Source organism: Delphinapterus leucas, chromosome 11 (genome assembly GCF_059928025.1).
Source record: "Delphinapterus leucas isolate spDelLeu-1000000601 "Yukka" chromosome 11, BTC_Dleu_Yukka2, whole genome shotgun sequence".
NCBI classification, from domain to species: domain Eukaryota; kingdom Metazoa; phylum Chordata; class Mammalia; order Artiodactyla; family Monodontidae; genus Delphinapterus; species Delphinapterus leucas.
In genome coordinates this window covers 32,823,069-32,846,969 of record NC_143139.1, presented here as the reverse complement: position 1 = coordinate 32,846,969, position 23,901 = coordinate 32,823,069, and the positions used below count along the sequence as shown (strand labels likewise).

The 23,901-nt window shown below is 38.5% G+C and overlaps 2 protein-coding genes across 11 annotated transcripts in view; both read left to right on the top strand.

Moving 5' to 3' along the window:
- The window catches only part of YAF2 (YY1 associated factor 2), a 71,517-nt gene extending 54,817 nt beyond the window's left edge, over positions 1–16,700 (top strand). For 5 of the 9 annotated variants that reach the window (XM_022572446.3, XM_022572453.3, XM_022572444.3 and 2 more), the window contains 2 exons: positions 8,181–8,333; positions 9,082–16,700. In XM_022572446.3, coding sequence (XP_022428154.1) covers positions 8,181–8,333; positions 9,082–9,319 — 391 coding nt within the window. In that variant the 3' untranslated portion in view covers positions 9,320–16,700. Of the gene's footprint in view, positions 1–4,982; positions 5,073–7,243; positions 7,250–7,368; positions 7,494–8,180; positions 8,334–9,081 lie in introns of those variants that run through there. The other 4 variants (XM_089920560.1, XM_089920558.1, XM_089920562.1 and 1 more) reach the window with 3 other exon arrangements.
- Positions 16,701–20,653: 3,953 nt separating this feature from the next.
- The window catches only part of GXYLT1 (glucoside xylosyltransferase 1), a 55,290-nt gene continuing 52,042 nt past the window's right edge, over positions 20,654–23,901 (top strand). The window contains exon 1 of one of the 2 annotated variants that reach the window (XM_022572454.2): positions 20,654–21,007. In XM_022572454.2, the coding sequence (XP_022428162.1) occupies positions 20,787–21,007 (221 nt within the window). In that variant the 5' untranslated portion in view covers positions 20,654–20,786. The remainder of the gene's footprint in view (positions 21,008–23,901) is intronic. The other variant, XM_022572455.2, reaches the window with a different exon arrangement.

Genomic DNA, 23,901 nt, shown 5'->3' with positions numbered 1-23,901 from the left:
TTGTCTGTACTTACCAGAAAGTATCTCTGTAGCTGCCAAGGAATCAAGTCTCTCCTGCCACCACCTCCCAGGAGTTTAGGGAAAATTTTGTCCTGGGCATCTGCGGAAGTGCTTGATGTTGAAAATTAAATGTATGTAGACCTTGGAGTTAGAACTCTTCAAAATACTCAACATAGATTCTTAAACTATTGAAGGATACTATTTACTGCATTCTATAAGCAAACTAAGGCAAGTGATGAGAAAGAGTGCATTGAACCTGAGGTGTAAATTTCATTAGTTTAGTGTGAATACCTTGGATCAGCAGATTTTGAATTGTTTTTCTCAGAGCCACACCTCAGGGCTAACTGGGAGATGCAAGGATGAGCACTGAGTGGATGGGGGCTGAAGCGGATGTCTCCACATCAGCTTCAATAGAAGTTAGTTTGTTTTCAGTTTTATACACTGAGATTCCTTGTAAGATTTTATTTGCATGGTGATTCTACTGCAGAAACAATAACAGAAAGCATTTGAGTATCATCAGTGTAGGTAACATTTGAGTTTTGCTGGTGAGTCAGATAGTGCTGGTTTTATCAGAGTAGATTATTTCATTGTTTGGAGGTGGGGAAAACCACTTAGAAAGGCCTCTTTTATCCTTTGATTCAGTCATCAGTTTTTATGGAAAGCAGTCGTACCTTAAGCCCTTCATTCCATTTTCATGAAAAAGGAAGTAAATGGCTCAAAAGCAAAATGACATCAGCAAATTCTTCAAGACAGTGAATCCTTGAAAGTTGGCGCCTAGTTAACTCAGTGTTTTACACAACTGATTTATAGTTGTATTTATGCATCATATTTAACTGGTATTTATAATTGTTAATATTAAGAGACATTTATTGAGTATCTGATACACGTAAGATCTACTGTACTAGGTGTTGGGGATACAGAAACAGGCAAGATGTGATCTTTTCCCACGCAGGGGTTAGAGTCCAGTTGGGGAAATAGAACACAGCCATAAAAAGATCAACAGCATTGCAGAAGAGTTAGAAGACCACGAGTTTGCAGAGCTGCTGCAGGGGTTCCGCAGATATGTGATGCACATTTCTTTTTAAAATATTAAATAACCCGTCAAATAAAAGTGTCCTATGCACCAAATATTAAAGTGCACAGGAGAAAGACGACCACTAAAGCTCATTAATTTATTTTGTAGATTAATTCACTCTTTTTTTTTTTTTTACCATTTCAAAATAAAGTAGCAGATCCTTTATTTGTATTTCTCGAAGCCGTTGAAAAAAGTCACGTAGCAGCAGCAACATGTTTTGGCCATCATTTTCCCTCTTCCACCTCTGCCCTCCCAGAGGAGTTTGGCCCCCAAGTCACACTCCTCACACCTCTTCAGGCCCCACAACAAAGCAAACCCTGTTTCAGCGGTTTCTTCCTAACTTCCTTTCCTTCTGATGATTCATCACAAAATCTCAAAAACGGATCTATCAGATAAGATCTACCTCAGAAATCCTGGGCAGAAATCCTGGGCAGAAATCCTGGGAAGGGAAGATACATTGAGCAGGCCAGTCCATAGAAAGCACTTCCCAGGGCCTGGGGAGAAATCCAGGGAATTCACGCTGAGTAACTTACAGCCCCTTCATGCTTGTTAACGCTTTGTAGGCTGCATGGTGCTAGAGCTCTCTGAGCCTTCAAATGAGAATATCCTGGACGAGTTTTTCCGCAAAGTCACGAATCGTTATGTGAACAATGTATCTTTAAGGACTTAAGAAGGGAGTATGGTTTCTCATGAGGTGAATAGTCATTCGACAGAAAGGACTTTATCATGCAGTATTTTGTGACCGTGAACCTGAACCACCTTTGTTTTATCCTAGGATTAGGACAAGTGATGGATTTCTTTCATCTTCACTGATATTTGGCATCAAAATTTATTTGATACGATTCATAAGTGGACAGATGCTGAAGGGTAGGGATGTATACCTAGTCTAGAAATGGCAATGTTTGATAATTTTGGAACAAGGAATGGCTGTCCCCTTTTCAAAAAATTGTGAGCCATCAGGGTTTTCAAAGTAAAGTGTTTTGACGATGCAAGTGCAAGAAGTGGAAGTAAAGATAAGCCAAAGTCTATTAGAGATGTATTTGAAATCAGGAATCACTCACTGTTTACAAGATTAGATATGTTCCTAGGATTAGGCCTAACAGCTGATGGGGAATTAGTTACATTAATCTATATCAGGTCTATATACCTTCAAATGGAATTAAAAAATTGGGTTTAACTACACTCTAAAGTCTTATTAAAATTTTTAATATTAATTGTTTCTTACTTCTGTAAATTATTCATAAAATGACTTAAAAAGGGGGGTGGCAGCCCATGGTGATGAACTAAACATGAACTAAAGTGCTTTCCACCCTGTAGTAAGTCCTCTAATTTTTAAAATCACAGCACACCGTTTTTTCCTTCTTAGGGCTTCTGACAAAATTTACTTTTATTTAGTTAGTTTCCTTTTGTGTGGCTTCTATCCCATGCACTAAGCAAACTGTGAGGGCGAGGACTGTGTCTGTTTTGTTCATGGTGGGTCTCCGGCACCTTAGATAGTGCCTGACACGTGTTAAGTGTGTAATACATTCGTCAAACAGGGGGCTTGCTTATAAAAATCTTCCTTGGTTAGATTTTTGGACTTTTGTTAGCAGTGTATTAGCAGACTCACAACAGGTTTGGGTTAAGTTCAGCCTTTTAACTCATTGAGATTTATACTGCTTCAATTTACTATATATATTTTAGTGTTGGGAAGCAGATTGCCTCTTTCTGAGCTATGAATAATGCTGCCTCCTTTAGAAAAGAATCAGCAATGGTTTTATATCATATTTGTTTTGCCTGTCCAACTTGACAAAGCTAAATTGTTGTGATGAGGTTAATCAAGCTTAAAACATTTTTCTTATAGTATTTAGCATACAGGATTTTTATTGCGGGGTGGAGGGCAGACACACAGTTAGAAACTATATCTGATGAATAATTGTTATCTGTAAACGGTTGTTGAAATGTTCCCCCCCTTTTTTCATGTCACAGTAAGTCAACAGACTTGCCAGACTTTACACAGACAGTCTGTTTGAGCTATTTATGAAGGATACATAGGGACACATAGGGATCTCAAAATTTTGGAACATCATATTTTACACGTTACAGCTAATAATGACGTATGTGAACAAGTAGATGACAATAGAGTGCAGTTGGGATATGTCTGGATAGCACTGGATGACCTTTTTTCCTCCTTATCACAGAACCTTTAGCATTGTAGGTGTACTGTCAAAATCATGAATGATAAATCGCTGAACATAAAAAAGGCACACCTTGTAAATAATACCCTGCCCCTTATATCCTAAGTTAACTATCTCCCACCTCTAAAATTCCCTACTATCCTCTAGATTTTTCTCACTAAGTAGAAAAAGGATCATAGTTAAACTTTTTTAAGACCCCTAGAGCTAGGAGGGCTTTCTTTTTAATAGAGCATGGTGAAGTTGAGTCACTTTATGATAGGGTACAAAGATCATCATAAGCTGTGTTCCTCCTGCCTTCGTTGAAGAATCTTTAAAACTCATTCAGGCCGTTAGAGAGCAGCAGAGAACCTTATTTCAATAGTTAAGCTACATGGAAACACATATTTTGTGCTTCTTTTCTCCCAAAGTTGAACCAGATCAAATAATCCTAGAAGAGAGGAGCAAAGTCGTTATCTTTAAGTGAAAAAAGAATGAATTACTACACATTTAGGAGAAGTTAGGATAAAAAGAGAGAGAAAGACATAACAACTACTGAAAAAAATAATATTTTTCTTGAGGCAGAAGAGAACCACTATAGAAAATTTGTTGGTGATTAAAAACTAACAAAATCAACCACAAACAATGCCACGTACAGAAATTACTGGTTGCTTATCAGAACAATAGTCTCACATTTCCACTTGCCTCAGGGACACCTTTGCTTAAATTTTATAAAATCCACAAACCCAGCATGACCAGCACCATCGTTTCTAGTATGAAGTGGTGGTCTTCTAATTTGTCTCCTGACTGCAGTCTCTCACCTGACCAGGTCAGCTAATGTTCTTTCTTTATTGGTTTTTACCTTGTAAGAGAGTATACATTTACTGAGTATTTTGTTCTTACCACTGAGAATATAACACTTAGAAGAATTCTAGATTCATAACTTGTTTTAAAATGTTAATTTAGGGACTTCCCAGGTGGGACAGTGGTTAAGAATCTGCCTGCCAATGCAGGGGACACGGGTTCGAGCCCTGGTCCGGGAAGAACCCACATGCTGTGGAGCAACTAAGCCCGTGCGCCACAACTACTGAGCCTGCGCTCTAGGGCCCACATGCCGCAACTACTGAGCCTACGTGCTGCAACTGCTGAAGCCCGTGCGCCTAGAGCCGGCGCTCTACAACGAGAAGCCACCACAATGAGAAGCCTGTGCTGCGCACTGCAACGAAGAGTAGCCCCCACTCGCTGCACCTAGAGAAAGCCCCCATGTAGCAACGAAGACCCAACGCAGCCAAAAATAGCTAAATAAGTCAATCTTTAAAAAATGTTAGTTTATTTAACTCTCCTCATGGTTTCATGGAGCAAATCGTGCTGTACTGATATGCTTTCATTTTCAGATTTTTTTTTTTTTTTTTTAAATTTTTGGCTGCATCGGGTCTTCGTTGCTACACGCAGGCTTCCTCTAGTTGTGGCGAGCGGGGGCTGCTCTTCGCTGTGGTGCACGGGCTTCTCATTGCGGTGGCTTCTCTTGTTGCAAAGCACAGCCCAGCTCTGCATGGGCTTCAGTAGTTGTGGCACACGGGCTCAGTAGTTGTGGCTCGTGGCCTCTAGAGCACAGACTCGGTAGTTGTGGTGCACAGGCTTAGTTGCTCCGCAGCATGTAGGATCTTCCCCGGGCCAGGGATTGAACCCATGTCCCCTGCATTGGCAGGTGGATTCTTAACCACTGCACCACCAGGGCGTTCCCTCATTTTCAGATTTATGGGTCATATGAAAAGGGAAAATGATTCTAGGAAGATTCTGGAGAGAGAAAACCTGTTAAATATGAAAAAGACTTGGCAGCAGTTGTAAGATCCATGATGCTGGGGAATTAGGATTATCCCTTCTCTCACATAAAAGTGGGAGTGATTGAGGAACTGTGTCACATAATTGATGGACACCAACTTGGAGACAAATGCTGGAGGGGTGGGGGAGTGATTGATAATGTTATAAAAATATTCTGTACCTAACCACAGCACAATCGTTATATTCCTGAAAAGCTTCATGATCAGAGAGTCCATGATTGAGACAGTTACATCTTATGGGAAAAACAGCACTGAGTACTGAGATTATTAATGAATCCAGAAAAACCTAGAAAAATATTCAATTTTACTTAAAGGCAGCACTAAATAAAGAGAATATAAATTATTATATATCTTAAGTTAGTGATAATGGCCTCTCAGTAATTAATGTCAATTTATTGATTGCTAGGAACTTCAGGATTTCTACTCTAGAATGTAAATTTATTTTAATGTTCACAATTTTCTTGTAATTTAGTTTAACATTTTTATAAATTCATTTTGCATTAAATTTTGGGACGAAGGGAGCGACAGTACAAACTATAATAAAGGATGTTGTCAAACTTTCATTTGTTATGGCAGGAAGAGATTCAGAGACCCATAATACCTTAGGAGACAAATGATGACTACCCCTCAATTCCATTGTATAGCTTGGAGTGACTCTTAATTTTAGGTGACTCACTGTTCACCAGGCACTAGTCTAACCAAACCTTTTCACAACCTGTCACACCTTTGTACTTTCTTTCTCTTTCCATATTCCGGCATAATTAAAAGAGGAATTAATTCTTGCTGCTCTTAACTTTTCACTACTTGTTTACGTCTGTGTAGTGAGTGGTTGATCCTGGCCCATGAGTAAGCATCGAGACAGTATTCCTTGTCTTTTAAAACATCTTTGTTCCTCATTAAGCCTGATTTTATCATTCATTCATTTTTCAACAAATATTAAATATCTAGTATTTTTTCAGTACTGTGCTAGGTACTAGTTATCCAGTGATGTATAAACCTGAAACCATCCCTTTCCTTGTGGAGTGTATATCCTAGATGAGGAAACAGACAGTAACTCCTTCCTTAACACTCCCTGTGTTCCTTACTTTATTTTTTTTTCCATAGCATTTATCAACATCTAAGACTTTATTTTTTGTTTGATTTCATCCACAGAGCGTTGGTTACATGAGGACAAACAAGAATTTCTGTATGCTTTGCTAAAGGAATATTTTTTGGTTGAGAAGTGAGAAAGGCACGTTTAATTCGTCACCACGTCCCCTTGATTCTGCTTCTTCAGCCTGTCTCTAAATAAGCCCACTGCCGCTTCCTTTTAGTTCAAGCCCTTTTTATTTTTACCTGGTCTATTAAAGTAGCTTTCCCTGCCTCTGTAGTACCTTTCCCCTCCAGATTGCTGCCAGTAATCTTTGTAAAATTCAGGTCTGAATTTCTTCAGTGATCTGCTGTCTTTTAAAGGTAAATCAAACTCCTTCGCTGTTCATTGTCGGGTTCCTTCCTATCTGTCCAGCCTTTTTTTTTTTTCTCTGCCACTCCCTGCTCTCCATCTCAAACTTTATGCTGCAGTAGTATCAATATATTGCACTTCTTCAAGCTTCTCTGCTAAGTGTGGTGGCTGGACCAGAGGCTTCCCCTTAACTTGGAAGCTATTTAGAAATGCAAATTTTAGGCTCCACCCCGAGGCCTACTAAATAAGAACCCTGGGAGCAGAGCTAAGCAAGCTAAACAAGACTTCCCAGTAATCCTGATGTACCTTAAATTTGAGAATCACTACTTTAGTCCTTTTTTTTTTTAAAGTTCATTTCCTTAACAAGCTCAGCCATTAATTACCATGCTTTCAATATCATTTTCATTTGTGTAACTCTTAATTTACATCATTGACCCTGGTATCTGTGTCAGTCCTGCTTTTTAAATTGTGTATTGGACATCTTTCCTGGATATCCTTCCTGTACTTCAGACTCTGTAGGTTCTAAACAAAATTCAGTACCCATCTATTAAGATGTTTTATATACTGCGTTTCCTATTTCCTCCTTCAAAGGATTCCTCCTTGCAGCTTTGAATCCTAGATTATGAAGTATTTTCTCTTTGGTTTCTATTTTGTCTTGCTTTAGAGCAACAAAGGAAAAGGTTTTTTAATAACTCTACTGACCAGAATAGGGTCAGGATTTTCCAGGCAATAGATTACTGTTGTTTATAGACCATCTGTTAAAATGTATTTTTTAATGTATTTTTATCTTATTCTTCTCTGCTTTTAACTTCCCACCTTTTTTCCCTCCTCAATTGTCTTTTTCTCTCTCATTTTAAGAACTTAGAGACCATTTACTTTGAATCTTGACCTCAGCTGCCCACGTTCTACCGTAAAGCTGGAGGCATCCTTGACCCTGGGCTAATACTTGTACCAAAAGTGACAACTGGTACCAAAGATTGTAGTCAGGCAACATTTCATCTATCTCGGTACAGTTTCTGCAGTAGATTCTCAATAAATTTTTTTTTAATGAATAAGTGAGTAAGTTAGGCAAGTCTCAAAGCACTGGACAGATCTCCAAGGTCAAAAAACCACAGTGAAATTGTGGCTGGATACATAAGGAACCTCAAAGATTTGAGCAGTAAGAAGTGAGAAATTTTGACACTCAAATATTTATTCAGTGAATAAATGAAAGATTTTAAAGAAAAGAATAGCCATTGTAACAGATGGTGAGGTATTTCCTTCTCTGAGAGAAGAGCGATAAATTTAGATTTTATTTCAGTGTGAACTTTCAAGTTTAATTTTAAAAATTCATGTTTTTGTGTGCTTCCCCATAAGCACAGTTTGATATACATTTTTAATAATTTTCGTGTCGATTTATGTAACAGTTACATTTTAATGGTTTGACTATATCTCTTGGGCTATAACTTTTAACTGTTATTATAGTTCTCTTTTTGTTGGATAGGAAAGACAGTAATGTATGTGTGTGTATATATATATCTGTTAAATTGCACATCTGAATTACCTTACATATGAGAAATTTTTATATGTGAAATCATATATCTATTCTCATAATTTGAGCTATTCTCTCATAAAAAATACATTCTTAAATTATAGTAATAAAAAAACCTTTCTTTTTAACATGCACACAGGAAACCTCGGCCTGTCTCCCAGTTGGTTGCACAGCAGGTTACTCAGCAGTTTGTGCCCCCTACACAGTCAAAGAAAGAGAAAAAAGATAAAGTAGAAAAAGAAAAAAGTGAAAAGGAAACAACTAGCAAAAAGAACAGTCATAAGAAAACCAGGTAAATTTAGAGTGTTTTAATGGCACTTTTGAAGTAATAAAATTAACCATTTAATATTGTCTTTTAACATCAATATATAAAGTATATAAAGTAGAAATAAAAGATTTCATCTCTTTTACTATATCATGAAAGTGTTTTTCTTAGTTGAAGGTATATTAGAAATTAAATTAAGTGTGAGGACACTTTCTGTTTTTTGTTTTTGTTTTTGTTTTACTAGATTACAAGACATTTGTGTTTGAAATGTTTCTTTTTCACTCATAAAGCCAGGAGTGATGTTCACAATACTGAACAGATATTTGCATGAGCTTTAACCAGTCAAAATGGTCATGGGTCCAGGCAGAACAGACAGTGCACATCAGTGGAGTAACAGCCCTGCATATAACTCAACCTTAGCTGTTGTCAGCTTCCTCTGTGATTCAGCTATGTCACTGCTGTTCTAAAACATTTATTTTAGTAAAATTGATAAGCTGTCTGCAAAATTATGATAAAGCTATAAAAGCACATTTAAGAGAACATTACTCCCAGAGTTTTTTGTCATGTTGAGGAAGATTCAGGAATGATTGGCTTGATTAATGTTAATGATTTCAAACATTTAATTATATTTTTGTGGCTAGTTACACATGAATATAGAGCTTTAAAGATAGATGTATTTGTTTTGTTATTTTTACCTAATTTAATATGCATTACATGCTCAGAAAGTTGGTAGAGAGAAAAGCTAGTTTAAAATTTTATCATCTTTTGTGTTTAGGCCAAGATTGAAAAATGTGGATCGGAGTAGTGCTCAACATTTGGAAGTTACCGTTGGAGATCTGACAGTCATTATTACAGACTTTAAGGAGAAAACGAAGTCACCGCCCGCATCTAGTGCTGCTTCTGCAGATCAACACAGTCAGAGTGGCTCCAGCTCTGATAACACAGAGAGGGGAATGTCCAGGTCATCTTCACCCAGAGGAGAAGCCTCATCATTGAACGGAGAATCTCATTAAAGTTTATTTTCTCCAATTTCCTAGTCACTTCTGTCATACCATGCAAATACACAGATTATGCCAAGAAGTACCACATTTTCATGACAAACATATTCATGCACAATCCATAATTTGCATTTTACATAAAATAGAAATTTGTTAGATTTTATTGCAATCTATGCCTACCAAACATTTCCAGACTTAACATTTTGGTCTCCACAGTTAAAGGTGCCATGAAAATGTGGTTGAATTACTCATTATGCAGTGTTATTGGTAAGTCTATTTTCACTTTTAGTTTAGTGAATTCTAACACATAATTCTTGAATTCTCTACTATTGGCATGTAACGAATTTAAATTTTTATAACATAGTGCAAGCTGCCTAAATATGTATTATTTGAGAATTGTGAAACAAATAGTTATATGTATACAAGTCAAAAATCAATTTAATCAACTGTTGCTACAACAGAATTTTCTTAATGGTTATCCTCTTAAATACACCTGCTGGTACTTGGTGTGGTTAAATAGGAAGATTGTTATTAAATAAAGAATTTGTATGAACCATTGCCAATGTTTTTGACACATTTTACTAAATTATTGTTCCTGAATTATGTTTTAGGTTTTATCTGTTTTGGGGGGGATTTTTTGCTTATCTTTCAAAACATTCATTTATTGTAATGTTTACTAGCAGACTAGTAAACAATAAAACATTGATTACATGGCTTTATAATTCAGATTTAGTGCTATTGTCATTGAACACTGGTATTTTCTGTATTATATAGAACATTAAAATTCAAGTAATTATAAGCATTTGGCAAAAACAGAAGAGAAGAAACCTGTCATATTTTAAAAGCTGCAGTTTTGGAAAAGCTTTAACTTAATAGTTTTATCACTGTTTCCTTGCCCCAAACTTATCCAGGGTCATAGAAGTGTGAATCTAATTAATACAGAAATGGGAACTGTTGCACAGAACTGAGAAATAACTAATCTTTAATCAGTTTAATTGGCCTCTTATTAAATATAACAATTCTTATAAAAATTATAGTACCCTATTTTCAGAAACAATTGCCAGTTTATGCATTTATCAATATCGTAAAATTTAAAAAGCATTTACAGCCCCACTAACTATTATGTCAATTTACCAATAAAATATTTTTATGACTACAGATTTTGCATTTTTGTTTACAACTAATAAAAGTGTTTTTTGTTGTTTCTAAAAATCCAACTTAGAAACCACACAGTACTTAAATTCTAGGGTCTCCTGCTTTCTCTTAGCCATTTGTTGAGTATGTATTCACCTATAGGAGACTTTTGAACTATAAATGAACTTTAAATCATAACTTGGATACAGAATATCACATAAAAACATCATGATAGCATTTGAAGAAAGAAATAAAACTGTAGACCCTGACAGTTGTGATATTTGGTGGTTTCATGTGGTAATGTAATTTTCTGTTTAATTGCAGTACTTTTTACAGGAGCAATGGTACTGTCTTTTTTGTAAGATGCAAGTTGTGAAATACAGTTAATTGCATACAGTAAAAGTCTGTGATTAAAACATTTATATACCTCATTCTTTAGTGTTGTTAAATGAAAGAATTTTATTTGTTTTTAAGATACTTTCAGTGGAACCCCAAATGACTGGTATGTTCTTTTAAAACATGAAAATTTTTTTCTCTTATTTTATTCTTTTTCACATGTTCCAAATGTTTTATATATATACATATATATTCATTTTTAGACATAGTAAAAACTACAAGTACTAATTGTAATAGGGAAAATATTCTAATTTTTAAGTCAAAATTACTCTTTGGAGGTACTGGGTCTTATCATGATGATCAAATACTTTCTGGATATGTTTTAAATGGACTGCAAGAGAGAAAAATCTGACAGAAGATGGGATTTTACCTGAACGGGGCATAGTCATCTTTCTAAATAGTAGGGAGACAGTTAGCATGGAATTTGAGAATGCTAACTGATGGCTGGTATCTGAATCTCTGTTGTAGAACCTAAGTGAGCTTGAGTAAGTCATTCAAGGTCCTTTCCCGTCTATTAAACAGGGATAATGGTAATCATATCTAACTCATAGGGTTGTTGGGAGGATTAAATGTCAATCCATACAAAATTCTTAACAACTACCTGACACGTACTCTATGCTCAGTAAATGTGAGCCTTTACTATCTTTATAGGTAAAATCCCATTACAGAAACATAATTTTTTTTGTAACAAAACTTGTTTCCATGCCTTCTTGGATGCCCAAAAGGAATTGTGTTCTGTAGGTTAAACTGAATTTTTTACATCAGATGTTTGCTCTGATCCCAGACCAGCTGTCTTTCTGTAATTAAAGAACCTGATGGTATGCATTATGAGACAGGAGAAATAAGCTGAGTTGGCTACTTTGATATTTTGTTTTCCTTTCATTAATCACAGTTATCTTTTCCTGTCTTCATTTCACCCTACCTCAAATACACTTCCAAACCAGGAAACAGACTCAAATTCCATAAATACACCTAATGTTAAAATATGCAAAAAGGTTCAGAGCCTGGGCTTAGGGTATATTTTTAGCTCTGGTTCATCAACTTACCCTATGGTTTTAATAGTGGGTTATTTTAGCCAAATTCCATACAAAAAGAGCATTTGGATGTTTTTCAGAGTTTATTAGCTTATTTTGATATAAGTAAGAGTGAAGATATAATTTGAGGCATACAAGAATACATATTCTTAAACCTTTTATATTACACAGTAGAAATAGTTGACAATAACTTAAAGGTTTTATTTTTATTAAATGCTTTCCTAAAATTATAGTGATGACTGTAGACAAAGTGAAAACATTAAAAAAGGAAGAAAAACCTTTGCTTTTCTAAGTTGGTAACATTTATTACCCTTCTTTTAGAAAGAAGTTCTTATTGCCTGAAAAGAATATAGCTTATTATATACATTCATGCTGAGTGGTCTAGAAGTTTTAGTTTCCACTGAAACCCTTATTTTACTTATTTTCTTGGTCTGCCACTTATCTCTTTCCTGGAATCTTGAAGACCTGAAGTAGGAACTGGGCCATTGATAGAAATTTCTGTACTGTACTTTGAAAATCAAGTGCAAACAGAAGAGTGAATGTGTGTGTAAGAAGGGTAATCATAAAGTGATACTTCGACTTACTAGCACTGGCTCCCCTCTTCAACCTCAGGCACCTTCAGGTGTCTGGAACAACTGAAATGTAGAAAAACTGAAATGTAGAAAAGTCATCAGTGACAAAAATAGCTGAGTAGACTCAAGAGACAGTGAAGATTGCAGAATACAGGATGTGACTGATCGTTTGTGAAAGCAGAAGGAAAAGAACACCCTCCCTGGCTATTGAGAGTGATGAAAAAGAAGATGCCCTAATAATAAAGGCAAGGAACGTTAGAAATGGGGAAAAAAATGAGGGAGGAGGAAGGAGAAAAAGCAAAGATAGTAGCAGAAATTAGAAAATGGGGATTGTGATGTAGTCGATGATAGCAGAGAAGAATCACTCAGAAGGGAGAGAGAACAGATAGAATGTATAGCATCTCGGTCTCTTGAGAAAAATTTTAAAACAAGCTATGATAAATCATCTTTGTAATGACTCAGTCATTAAGTTTTCAGTTGTGTTTAGTAGACTGTTTACTAGAGCAGCAATATGTGTAATCACTATAAAATGATTTTCTTCAAAACCAGTTCATTTTTAGAAGTTGTCATAGAGATTTACCTTGAATTATATGAACACTTTCCTGAGTGCACAGCCCTGCTAGCCCAGATAATTTAAATGTTATGTTTTTAATGTGGCTTTGTATTTAGCCAGTGCAGATATTCCAGCCTTTGTGGAATGGGCCAATTCTGGAGCATATGAAATGCCACGATAAGACTAGGTACTTATATAGAAAAATCAAGTAGAGCTCTGAAAGCTTTTAGTTCTCTGGGACATGTTTCATGTTCTGAATTGTTTTTCAATGGTGATTTCTTTCTTCCCCATCAGTAGGAGTTGTAGACTGTAGTAGCTATTTTACTGCTGTAATACTTTCATTATTTTCCTGATCTAGATTTTCTTTATGTCAGTTTTCAATTCAGTGAACATTTATTGAGTATGTTTTGTGTGCTAGGCACTGGTCTGGGGGTTGGTTGCAAAGAGGACAAAGATGTGGAACTCACATCTTAGAGGAGAGATCTGTAAATACAATGCCATTATTTCAACAATAAAAATACATATAAGATACAGAAGTAACAGAAGAGGGAGTGCTTGCCACCATTTTTTTTTTTTCTTTTTCCTTTTTTTTTTTTCCCCCTAGAAAATTCAGCTTGGCCTGAGTATCCACTGTAAGTCCGCAGTGGAGATGTTAGGATCTCATCTTGATAGTTGCAGCTGGTAATGTTGGGTGTCACCAGTAATTTTAGCCAGCTACCATTTCATTACTCCAGTTTGAATTTTCAAAAGTTAAAGACTTTAAGGCATGTAATGTGAGATTATCATTTTCCTATACTAATTTTTAAAAATCAGTAAACAGCTGAATGAGGTCTCCTGTTGCCTTTTTGTGAGAATATTGAGGAAACATTACATCACTCAGAATCCAAATGAGAAAATTTATTCAGACCTGTTTCAGGAAAAGCTTTACTTCAACCTGAGAAATCAGTTTGCCTTTTTCTTGTGAACAATGCAAATCATCGATTGTCCTCAGTTTTTGCTTTAGTTGTGGGAAATCTCAGATTAAAATTAGGCATACTTTTAATAATTATATAGAACTCAGTCATCTGCATATCCATATTCTAACTTGTTATTCTTCATCTAACTACATTTTTAACTTCATCTAACTACAGTTTTTATCTACTTAACGTTTTCCCTTGTGTTCTTATAAAGTTCCTCAAATCTCTTTTGTACATAAGGCTAAATAGTAATACTTTTTAAAAAAATCTCAAAAAAACTGCTTCATTTTAGTTGTGAGGATAAGCCCCTACGTGAAATTTTCAGTTCAAGGATCCAGTAAAATGGATCCAACTGGAATTCCTGAGGAGTGGAAATAATACACAAGTTTGGCAGGTCTTGAATTACATGCAGGTAAACCTGGATCTGCTGACTTACCTGGAAGTAGGGAATGTGGATGAAAGCTACCATCTCATCTTCATATTTTCATTAACTCTTTTTTCAAGAGAATTCAGAAACTGGGTACCAAGATTTACTAATTTAGACTTTGTATGTGTATTATTTTCACTAACCTCTTTTAATTCAGACTAATAGCAACAATGAAATTAGCCTGTGTTCACTTCTGGAGTCAGCAAGATTGAGAAGAGTTGGGATACTGTATAAAACCAGTTTGGGAGAAGACTCCTAAAGGACAAAAATGTAGTGAAAGCATTAAAAAGAAAAAGAAAAGTAGGCTGTTTTCAGAATTAAAAAACAGTGATCTGGCCTTAGGTCCAAGAGGTAGCTTTTGGTCTTTAATAAGAGAAAATGTAAAAGCCTATGATGTTTCCAGTATAGGATAAGATAAATAATTTAAGGGACACTTTAACTTAATTAGAAAGAAAAAAAATTTTTTTTACTTTATTAAAAATAAAATATAGACATGTGAAAAGAAAAGCCATTTCAACATGTGAAACCTATTAATAATAAAACCTATTAATATTAAAAAAAAAGAAAAACCAAACATAACAGGACTATTTAGGATGTAGCTTCTATACAGAAAGGAATATAGATAACAATAATTCTGACTTTATTTTTCAACTAAGTACTGTATTTCTGAAGTGTAATAGTATCAGAATTCTTAATTATTTTCATTTTTCAATTTTGGGGAATCTGGGTCCAGAGACTTATCTGTTACTTAATATTATAATCATGACCTTGATTGATGGCAGGTTTTGGTGAACTTGTGCATGTATGTTTTAATTCTAATTTTCCTCATGACTAAATTTCCCTGTAAATCTAGCTTTTAATTTCACTGACAGTCTTTTAAAAAAATAACAGTAGGGCTTCCCTGGTGGCGCAGTGGTTGAGAGTCCGCCTGCTGATGCAGGGGTCGCGGGTTCATGCCCCGGTCCGGGAAGATCCCACATGCCGCAGAGCGGCTAGGCCCGTGAGCCATGGCCGCTGAGCCTGTGCGTCCGGAGCCTGTGCTCAGCAACGGGAGAGGCCACAACAGTGAGAAGCCCACGTACCGCAAAATAAATAAATAAATAAAATAATAGGTTATAATCTATTAATGGGAATGCAGATTTCCTGAAGATTGAACCAGGGAGAAATGTAAGGATGGTCCATAGCATATTCGTTCTTTCCCTCCCCACTCTGCCCGCTTCATAATCTCTCTCCTTTGTGGATGGAAATACTAGCTGAATTCTAGGATTATTTAGGAGTTGAGGTGTCCCCACTTAGTTTTCCACTGCCACTTTTTCTAATCTTATGATCTATAGCTGAGTTTTTTGAGCATGAAGAGAATCAGTTTACTCTTTCGTCTTCCCCCTTACCCTACATTTTCCCACATTTACAAGTCTGAATGAACACTTAAAATGAAATACTCTTTGCTCCAACTGACAACATACTTTTCCAACTTTTTCCTCCAGCCCAACAAGGTCTCTAGGAAATGGACTGTGAAAAATGAAGAAATTTCACTAGAGGCCAACAAGAGGAGAGAATGATTTTCAATTTTAGTGTGAATTTCTGATTGTGCTCTGCAACTAATCTGATTTGTATTTTTTTAATATAAATTTATTTATTTACTTATGGCTGCATTGGGTCTTTGTTGCTGCATGCAGGCTTTCTCTAGTTGGCAGCGAGCAGGGGCTACTCTTCGTTGCGGTGCACGGGCTTCTCATTGCGGTGGCTTCTTTTGTTGCAGAGCACCGGCTCTAGGCGCCCGGGCTTCAGTAGTTGTGGCGCAGGGGCTTAGTTGCTCCACAGCATGTGGGATCTTCCCGCACCAGGGCTCGAACCCGCGTCCCCCGCGGCGGATTCTTAACCACTGCGCCACCAGGGAAACCCCGTGATTTGTATTTCTGTGATTGCAAGTTTAATTTGTTTTAATTCCCAAGACCAATCTAAGAGATTTTCATATAACATCTTTTTTGCTTTTACTTTTAATTTGCATCACTCAGTTTAGCATTTATTTTTTCACAGTGAGATAGCATGGTATAAGGGAAAAAACAAACATGCACTTTGGATCCTCAAAGATTTCCATTTGAATTATGGATCTTCATCATTAGCCATGTGGTTAACAAACTTCTCTGAATTTCAGGTTCCTTGTTTGTTAAAAGAATAAAGTATAATTGTTATCAGGATTAAGTTAGTTTATGCATAGACCTTTATAAAGTGGAAATTATGTTAAAAAGCTTTGAACTTTACTATGAAAAGGTATAGAATTTACCTTTTCCCCCACAGGACGTCTTTTTTTTTTTTTTTAAGAAGTACTAAAAGGTAGAATTGGGAAGGAAATGCTGAGCAGGACCTAAATTTGCTCTAGAGTGTCTTGGAAAAGACATTAAAAAACCCCCCAAAACTCATTAATTGAATGTCTACCATATATCCAGCATGTACTAGGAGCTATATGAAAAATCAAGATTAATCTTTTGAATATACGATTGTTGAGATTTGGATTATCCTGAATCTGAGAGTTTTTCAGGTCATGGAGAAGGTCTCTATCTCCATAATTTAAACAACTAATGTTGCTACTTTTAAATTTCTTTTTGTCCACCTAAATTTACCTTTTTTGACAGAATGAAGGGAAGATCAATATTGATTAAATATTTGGATATAGGGGCTTCCCTGGTGGCGCAGTGGTTGGGAGTCCGCCTGCCGATGCAAGGCACGCGGGTCCGTGCCCCAGTCCGGGAAGATTCCACATGCCGTGGAGCGGCTGGGCCCGTGAGCCATGGCCGCTGAGCCTGTGCGTCTGGAGCCTGTGCTCCGCAACGGGAGAGGCCACAACAGTGAGAGGCCCGCGTACTGTTAAAAAAAAAAAAAAAAAAAAATTTGGATATAGCCAGCCTGTCACTAGAGAATTAAGAGGGTGGTCTAGAGATGAAAAAATAGACTTAAGAACACATACATACACACAGTAAGTGAAAGAAATGCCTAACCATTATGGCAAAAAATATTTTCAATAATTTACAATTAATTTTAGGAATATCAAAATGTGTGAATCCTGGAAATGATCAGAAGTATTCACACAGCTCCTTATACTCCAGGATAACCAGTTGGGACAGTGTGTGGGTAATACAAAAATCATTTCTATTTTTGGAATGCCTTACATACTTTTCAACAGAATTTCCTCTTTAATTACAGGATTAAAAGGAACCTAAAGGGATGATATGGTCCAGAACCCTGATGTCAAGTAAATGGATGATTGTTCTTCCGGATATGCTCTTCCCATATATTGTCGCAGAAATGAATATTGCCATTCTAGTATTTTAACAATCTCTGGGTCATTAAATTATTCTTTATTTTCATTACATTTAGTTTGTTGAAATAGAAACAATTGTAGTTAGCATCTCTTTAAGTTAAACGTACTTTGAGTGCTAGCTCTTACTCTAGTTTCTTGGTACCATATCCTTTAGTTTTCTCTGTGAAAATCTATTTTCTGTTCTTATAAATGCTTTTGTTATCCATCTTTGTACCTCATTAAGTTTATCTTTATTTCTCTAAGAATCGTAAGGCGTAGTGAAAGGACTAACTTTATATTGTCGTGGTTTTTACTTGCCTGTCTCCAGTTTTGGGGGCAGTACAGAATAGCCCCTTGTCTGGCATGTAGAATATATTCAATAAATGTTTATTGAATGAATAAGTGTATGTTTTCATTCTATTCACAGCTTGATAGCATGCTAGTTTTCATTTTTTGTCAAGTAAGGCAAGAAATTTAATCCTTATAGGGTAAGAAACTGAGGCTTAAATTTGTTTAGTGACTTTCCCATGGTCACAGAGCCAGCACTTATTTGGTGTAGGGATTCCAAATGAAGAGCTACCACTAATTATACAGCATTTCCCTATCTTGTTTCTCATGGCCAAACTCTTCAAAGCTCCAACTGCAATTTGAACAGTTTAACAGCATGATTTTTCTCCATGAAGAGAGAGAGAGAGAGAGAGTGTGTGTGTGTGTGTGTGTGTGTGTGTGTGTATTTAAAGCCTCCTTTCCCTCACTTTTTGGCACTGTAGCTGCTTTCTGGCTCCAATATCAATCTGTCCCAGCCTCTACACTGCAGCCAGAATCTGCTCTCCAAAAGGCAAATGTGACCATGTTATGTCCTAATTTAAAAACCCTTCAATGGTTCAACATTTTACGTTCAAGCTCCTTGCCAGATTATGTTCAAACTCCTTGCTGTACTAAATAACGCATTCCGATATCTGACCCCTTCAACCTCTAGTCTTATAGCTCATCTTCTCCTCTTTTGCATTCACTTAACTGGTGATATCAAACTTTTCACAGCTCCCTGACCCAAGAGCCTGTTTCACTGATTCCTCAGCCTGGAATTACTTCTCTTACCACACTCTAGACTCTAGGGCCACTTTTGCTACAGTCAAAAGTTCACAAAAAACAGAAGTAAAACCTATGAGTCACTTACATAGTTATTAGTAAAAGTTTATTGTGTGTACACCAAAAAGACAGCAAACTGGGAGCACTCAAACCAAAATATGGAATGAGGCTCAGGGGTATATTCTGTGAAGACTGTGAGTGTGTATTCTCTACAGTGACTGGTTAAAATATTATAATTTTCTCTTTTCCTTTCTTTTCATTTTTTTTTGCAGTTTAAACTTCAAACGTTGAGTATTCAACTGCTTTTCTTTCTTTTTTTTAAATTATTTTTTATTATATAAGTTTCAAGTGTACAGCATTATAATTCAACACCTATATACTCTGCAAAGTCATCACCACCACAAGTCTAATTATCGTCCATCACCGTACAGTTGATCCTCTTCACCCATTAAAAAAAAAAAAAATTTATTTGGCTGCTCCGGGTCTTAGTTGTGGCACATGTGATCTTCCTAGTCGTGTGCGGGATCTTTAGTGGCGGCATGCGGGATCTAGTTCTCTGACCAGGGATCCAACCTGGGCCCCCTGCACTGGGAGTGCAGAGTCTTAGCCACTGGACCACCAGGTAAGTCACCCCCGCTTCACCCATTTTGCCCACCCCTCCTAGACTTTTCTTAAATGAAAGGGAATTGGTTAGTGGTTACCTCATACCAATTTTTGGGAACTATTTTAGGTCTGCTTATGATTTTCACATGCATAAGCAAAAAGTAACCCAGGTCAAGTTAACCTCTTATCCCGCAAAATAAGCTAAATTAAGCTTTGCTTGTATGACTAACTGGTTTTGTTCGCTCAGGGAATTTTCAAGTCTGGCGTCTGTGTTTCATTTTAACATTGTAAAGTGTCTCTTAACCATGCCCGCAGGCAGAACTGATTGCTCCGTTTTGTATGTGTGCCCACACCTTTACAGGCTTATATCCTAATGCCTGTATGGTCGTATTGCACTTAACAAGTATCCACTGTCCCACCCCCATGCCCCAGCTAGGCGTCTTTGTACCCCAAGGTACTCACACAGTGCTTGGCACATGCTTTGTAAATGTTCAATAAATGAATGGAGTGAAAATATGGCTGAGAAAGAGGGAAAAGAAATGGAAAGCTAAAGGCAAAGCTCTTTAGGGAGAATATTAATTGTTTTGGACATGCGAATGGTGAGCTGTGAGGAGGATCAAAAAGGCATAAAAGGTTGAACCTCAGCCTTATTGGAACTTACAACCTCGATGGGAGGCAAGATATGCATCCTAAAGGGCATTAGGAGGTAATTAGACATCTGGGTGAAAATGGCTCGTACCGACTGTATTATAGAATCTTAGAGGCTGGGGAAGTCCCTGCTGAGAAGGATGTAAGTGAGAAATGGCTTAATCAAGTGCCGTCTAAGTGCAAGGGTTTTTTCGTGCGTTAAGCAATTTAATCTTTACAAGCACCCTATAATGTGGATGTCATCTCCATTTTAGTGACGAAGAAACACGCTCAGAGAATTTAGGGCTTTCAGCGTCCCAAATTACCACGTGGAAGAACCATCATTTGAATTTGGGTCGGTTGCCTCAAATGCCCCAATCATTTCGCCCGCAGTTGGGAGCCACAGGGCTCGAGAGTGGCCCTCCCGGGGTCGCCGGTGGCCCAAGACCCTGCGCCAGCCGCGTCCCGCGTCCCGCGTCCCGCGTCCCGCTGGCCCCAGCCCACCCGGCGCGCCCTGCCCCCCTCGCGCTCAGTGCGCCGGCGCGTCCGGCCGCCCACCTTCTGGGGAGAGGCCCGCGGCGGAGGCGGGGCCGGGGCTCCGGGGCGGGGTGTCCGCGCGCTCTCGAAGGTGGTGGGCGGAGAGCGAAGGGAGGCAGGGAGGAAGGGGGGCGGGCGCGGGGCCGTGGCGAAGGAGGAACTTGTTGCGCCGGCGGCTGCGTGGTGTCGCTCCCTCCGCGCCAGTTCGCCCGGGCGGGCGCGGCGGCGACGGCAGCAGCGGCACCGGGACGGCGTGATGCGGCGCTACCTGCGCGTCGTGGTGCTGTGCCTGGCCTGTGGCTTCTGCTCGCTCCTCTACGCCTTCAGCCAGCTCGCCGTGTCCTTGGAGGAAGGAGCGGGCGGCGGTGGCGGGAAGCCGCAGGCCGCAGCGGCTTCCTGGCTCGCGGGCGGCGGACGCGGCGCCGGGAGAGGGGCGGGCAGCGCGGGCGCCGCGGCGCATCCCGGCCCGTCTGACAGGTACGGGCCGTTCCCTGTCGGGGTCCAGGGCGGGGGGCGCGGGGTAGCTGGGCTACGCCCGACCCGGGCTGCCTGCGGGTCAGCCCCGCGCCTCCCGCCACCAGGCCCGCGTCTCCCGCTTCTTTGCCGCAGACTCTGATCCCCTTTGCTCGTTTCCCTCCTCCTCACCCTGGGGGTGAGCCCAGCGCTGCTCCAGTCCGAGAGCACCCCACGCTTTTTGTGTTTGTCTTCAGACCCATTCTTTAGGCACTATTCACAGCAGTTAGAAATTAATTTTCAACTCTTAGTTGACAGTTGCATTTTCTTTTTCCTTTTTTCTTAGAATTCGTTGAAAATAAGAGGGTCCTACCAAAGCCTTCTTGTTGTCTGGCTAGTGGGAATTCCCTCTTGTTTCCATGGCGTTCAAGTTGAGATATTTAAACGTCGGGCTGGCGCCCTAGTTCAGTTTTTTCCCCCCTCCTGAATGGGACATTTAAATTTCCTGTTAATGCTTAAAATTTTCATTATTTGCCGGTTAGTTAAATTTGGATAGAGCATTTCTGCGGACTGTGAATTTTTCTTCAGGAAACGATCGGGCTGTCGTGAAACTTACAGCAAGTTAAGAAAAATAAGCGATACTTAACATGCCCACGTCTTTTTGTGTGTTGGGATAGAGGTGTTTCTCTTTTAAAATCGGAATTTAAAAAGCATAATGACATAAGTGGATTTACACAGATCACTGTCAGAGTTGGAATCAACATGAGATTTAAATGGAAAAAGCAACGCATTACGAATGCTTAACAAAATCTGAGCGTTTCCACTTCCTTGAAAACGAGGCTCCTCTGTTTGTGGGCACCTCTCTTACTCCGTGTGCTCCCTTAGTAAGAGGCAAAGGCTGCTTTGATATGAAAAACTTCCTACGGGCTGATAGGAGGAGGGAGCGCAGATCAGCTGTAGGCTGTTAATGTTCTTCTGAGAGTTGATGGCCATTCCCAAAATGAAAGGGGACGTTTGGGCAGAGGAGCAGCATGGAAAAGCTGGATTGTCCTGTTTTCACCCTGTGATTTGATTACAGTCAGGACTCTGTTAATAAAAGCAGAGCTGCTTTCCAGAGCCAGGTTTGTCAACGCTATTATCTGTTCTGGGAGAGGCCGTGACTGAAGACCTGGATGAGCTCATGAAAAGCTAATGGTGGTCTGTTATGTTCCAGTGAAGCATTTATTTAAAGTTATGGGGAAGAAGCTATTTTTGCATTGGGTAGAATTGTCAGGAAGCAACATTTTTATCAAAACATTGAATGAAAGTGGACTATGATATTAGCATTTCAATCTGATAGAGTAACATTCATCTTTAGTGCCTTGTCTGAGATACTTAATATTTTGTGACAAATTTTTATAAATTGTATCTGCTTGGCTAGCTAATTTTAAGAAAATTACATTATTTGAAATTCAGAAAGTCAGTGCTTCAGTTTTAATGAATGTTTTATAGAGCCATTACTGAAATCTGAAGTTTGATGTGTCAGAGTCGAGTCAACTAAAAAGCTGTATATTACAGGTCCTCTGGGCAACATAATTCCTCATTTTAAATGAGGCACACATTTGAGTTAAAACTGAAGGTGTATGGGCTTCCCTGGTGGCGCAGTGGTTGAGAGTCCGCCTGCCGATGCAGGGGACGCGGGTTCGTGCCCCGGTTCGGGAGGATCCCACATGCCGCGGAGCGGCTGGGCCCGTGAGCCATGGCCGCTGAGCCTGCGCGTCCGGAGCCTGTGCTCCGCAACGGGATAGGCCGCAACAGTGAGAGGCCCGCGTACCGCAAAAAAAAAAAACCCCAAAAAAGCAAAAAAAAAAAACACCTGAAGGTGTATCATTCTTTGTAAAGAAGTGTGGGCAGAGGAGCACCCTGGAAAAGCTGGATTGTTTGTAGCCTATGATTTGATTAAGGTCAGAAGATTCCTAAGACATCAGGACTCTTCATTTTAAATATTATCATTTATAACATCTTTTTAGATTTCTCATAGAGTTCAGTCAACTTTTTTGGCTACCATGGGATATGGAGTAGGTATTCTTAACCTCTTTTCCTATGTATAGTTTGGTGGAGGTGCAGAGGGCATCAGTACCAGCATTAGAAACTGTATCCTTTGATTGCTCTGCAAGTGCTCTATCTATAAAGCTGCTGTGATAAGAACCTAGTCTAGATAGCATTACATCAGTGGAAAATGGGGCTATGAGGCAAGCAACATCTTCCTTTTTTTGGTAGGACTTGATTATCATTGCATTCTTACTTTTTTTAAAGCTGTCTTACCTCAAAGATTAAAACTATTATTTCTCTCTCTCATTTGAAACATGGGATTATGGTTATACCCAATAGGTTCCAGTGGTCAAACCTTATAGAAAATATTCATTGCACAGAATTCCACGACAACAAAATACTTGGAAATGTCCTTGCACGTTCTCAAAGTAAAAACTAGAAAATGATGGAAACAATTTTTCAGTGAAATTTATTATTAGTGAGTTCATTTTGTTTGAATCCATTATTTTGGTATTTAGAAAATGGGTAGATCTTAGTGTCAGACAAACCTGTGGTCTCATTCCGGCCCTGTTTCCTGTGAAACCTTGACCACCTCTCTGCTTCACTTTTCTTACCTGTAAAATGTAGTTTGTATTTACCTTAATTAATTTATAGTAATCAGAATTCTTAGTTGTCAGTCACCAAAGTCCATTAAAACTGACTTCAGCAAAACAGATATTTATAGGCTTCTATGGGTTGCTGGAAGGAACAGGATTGAAGGAAGAATTCCCCGGGCAGTTCCAGGGACATCAAGGACTGGGGACTCTTCCTCTTCTGCTGTAGACAGGCTTTGTTCCTGGGGTCTTTCAACTTCTTGTAGTGTTTCATCTCTAATCTCAGGTAGAAAA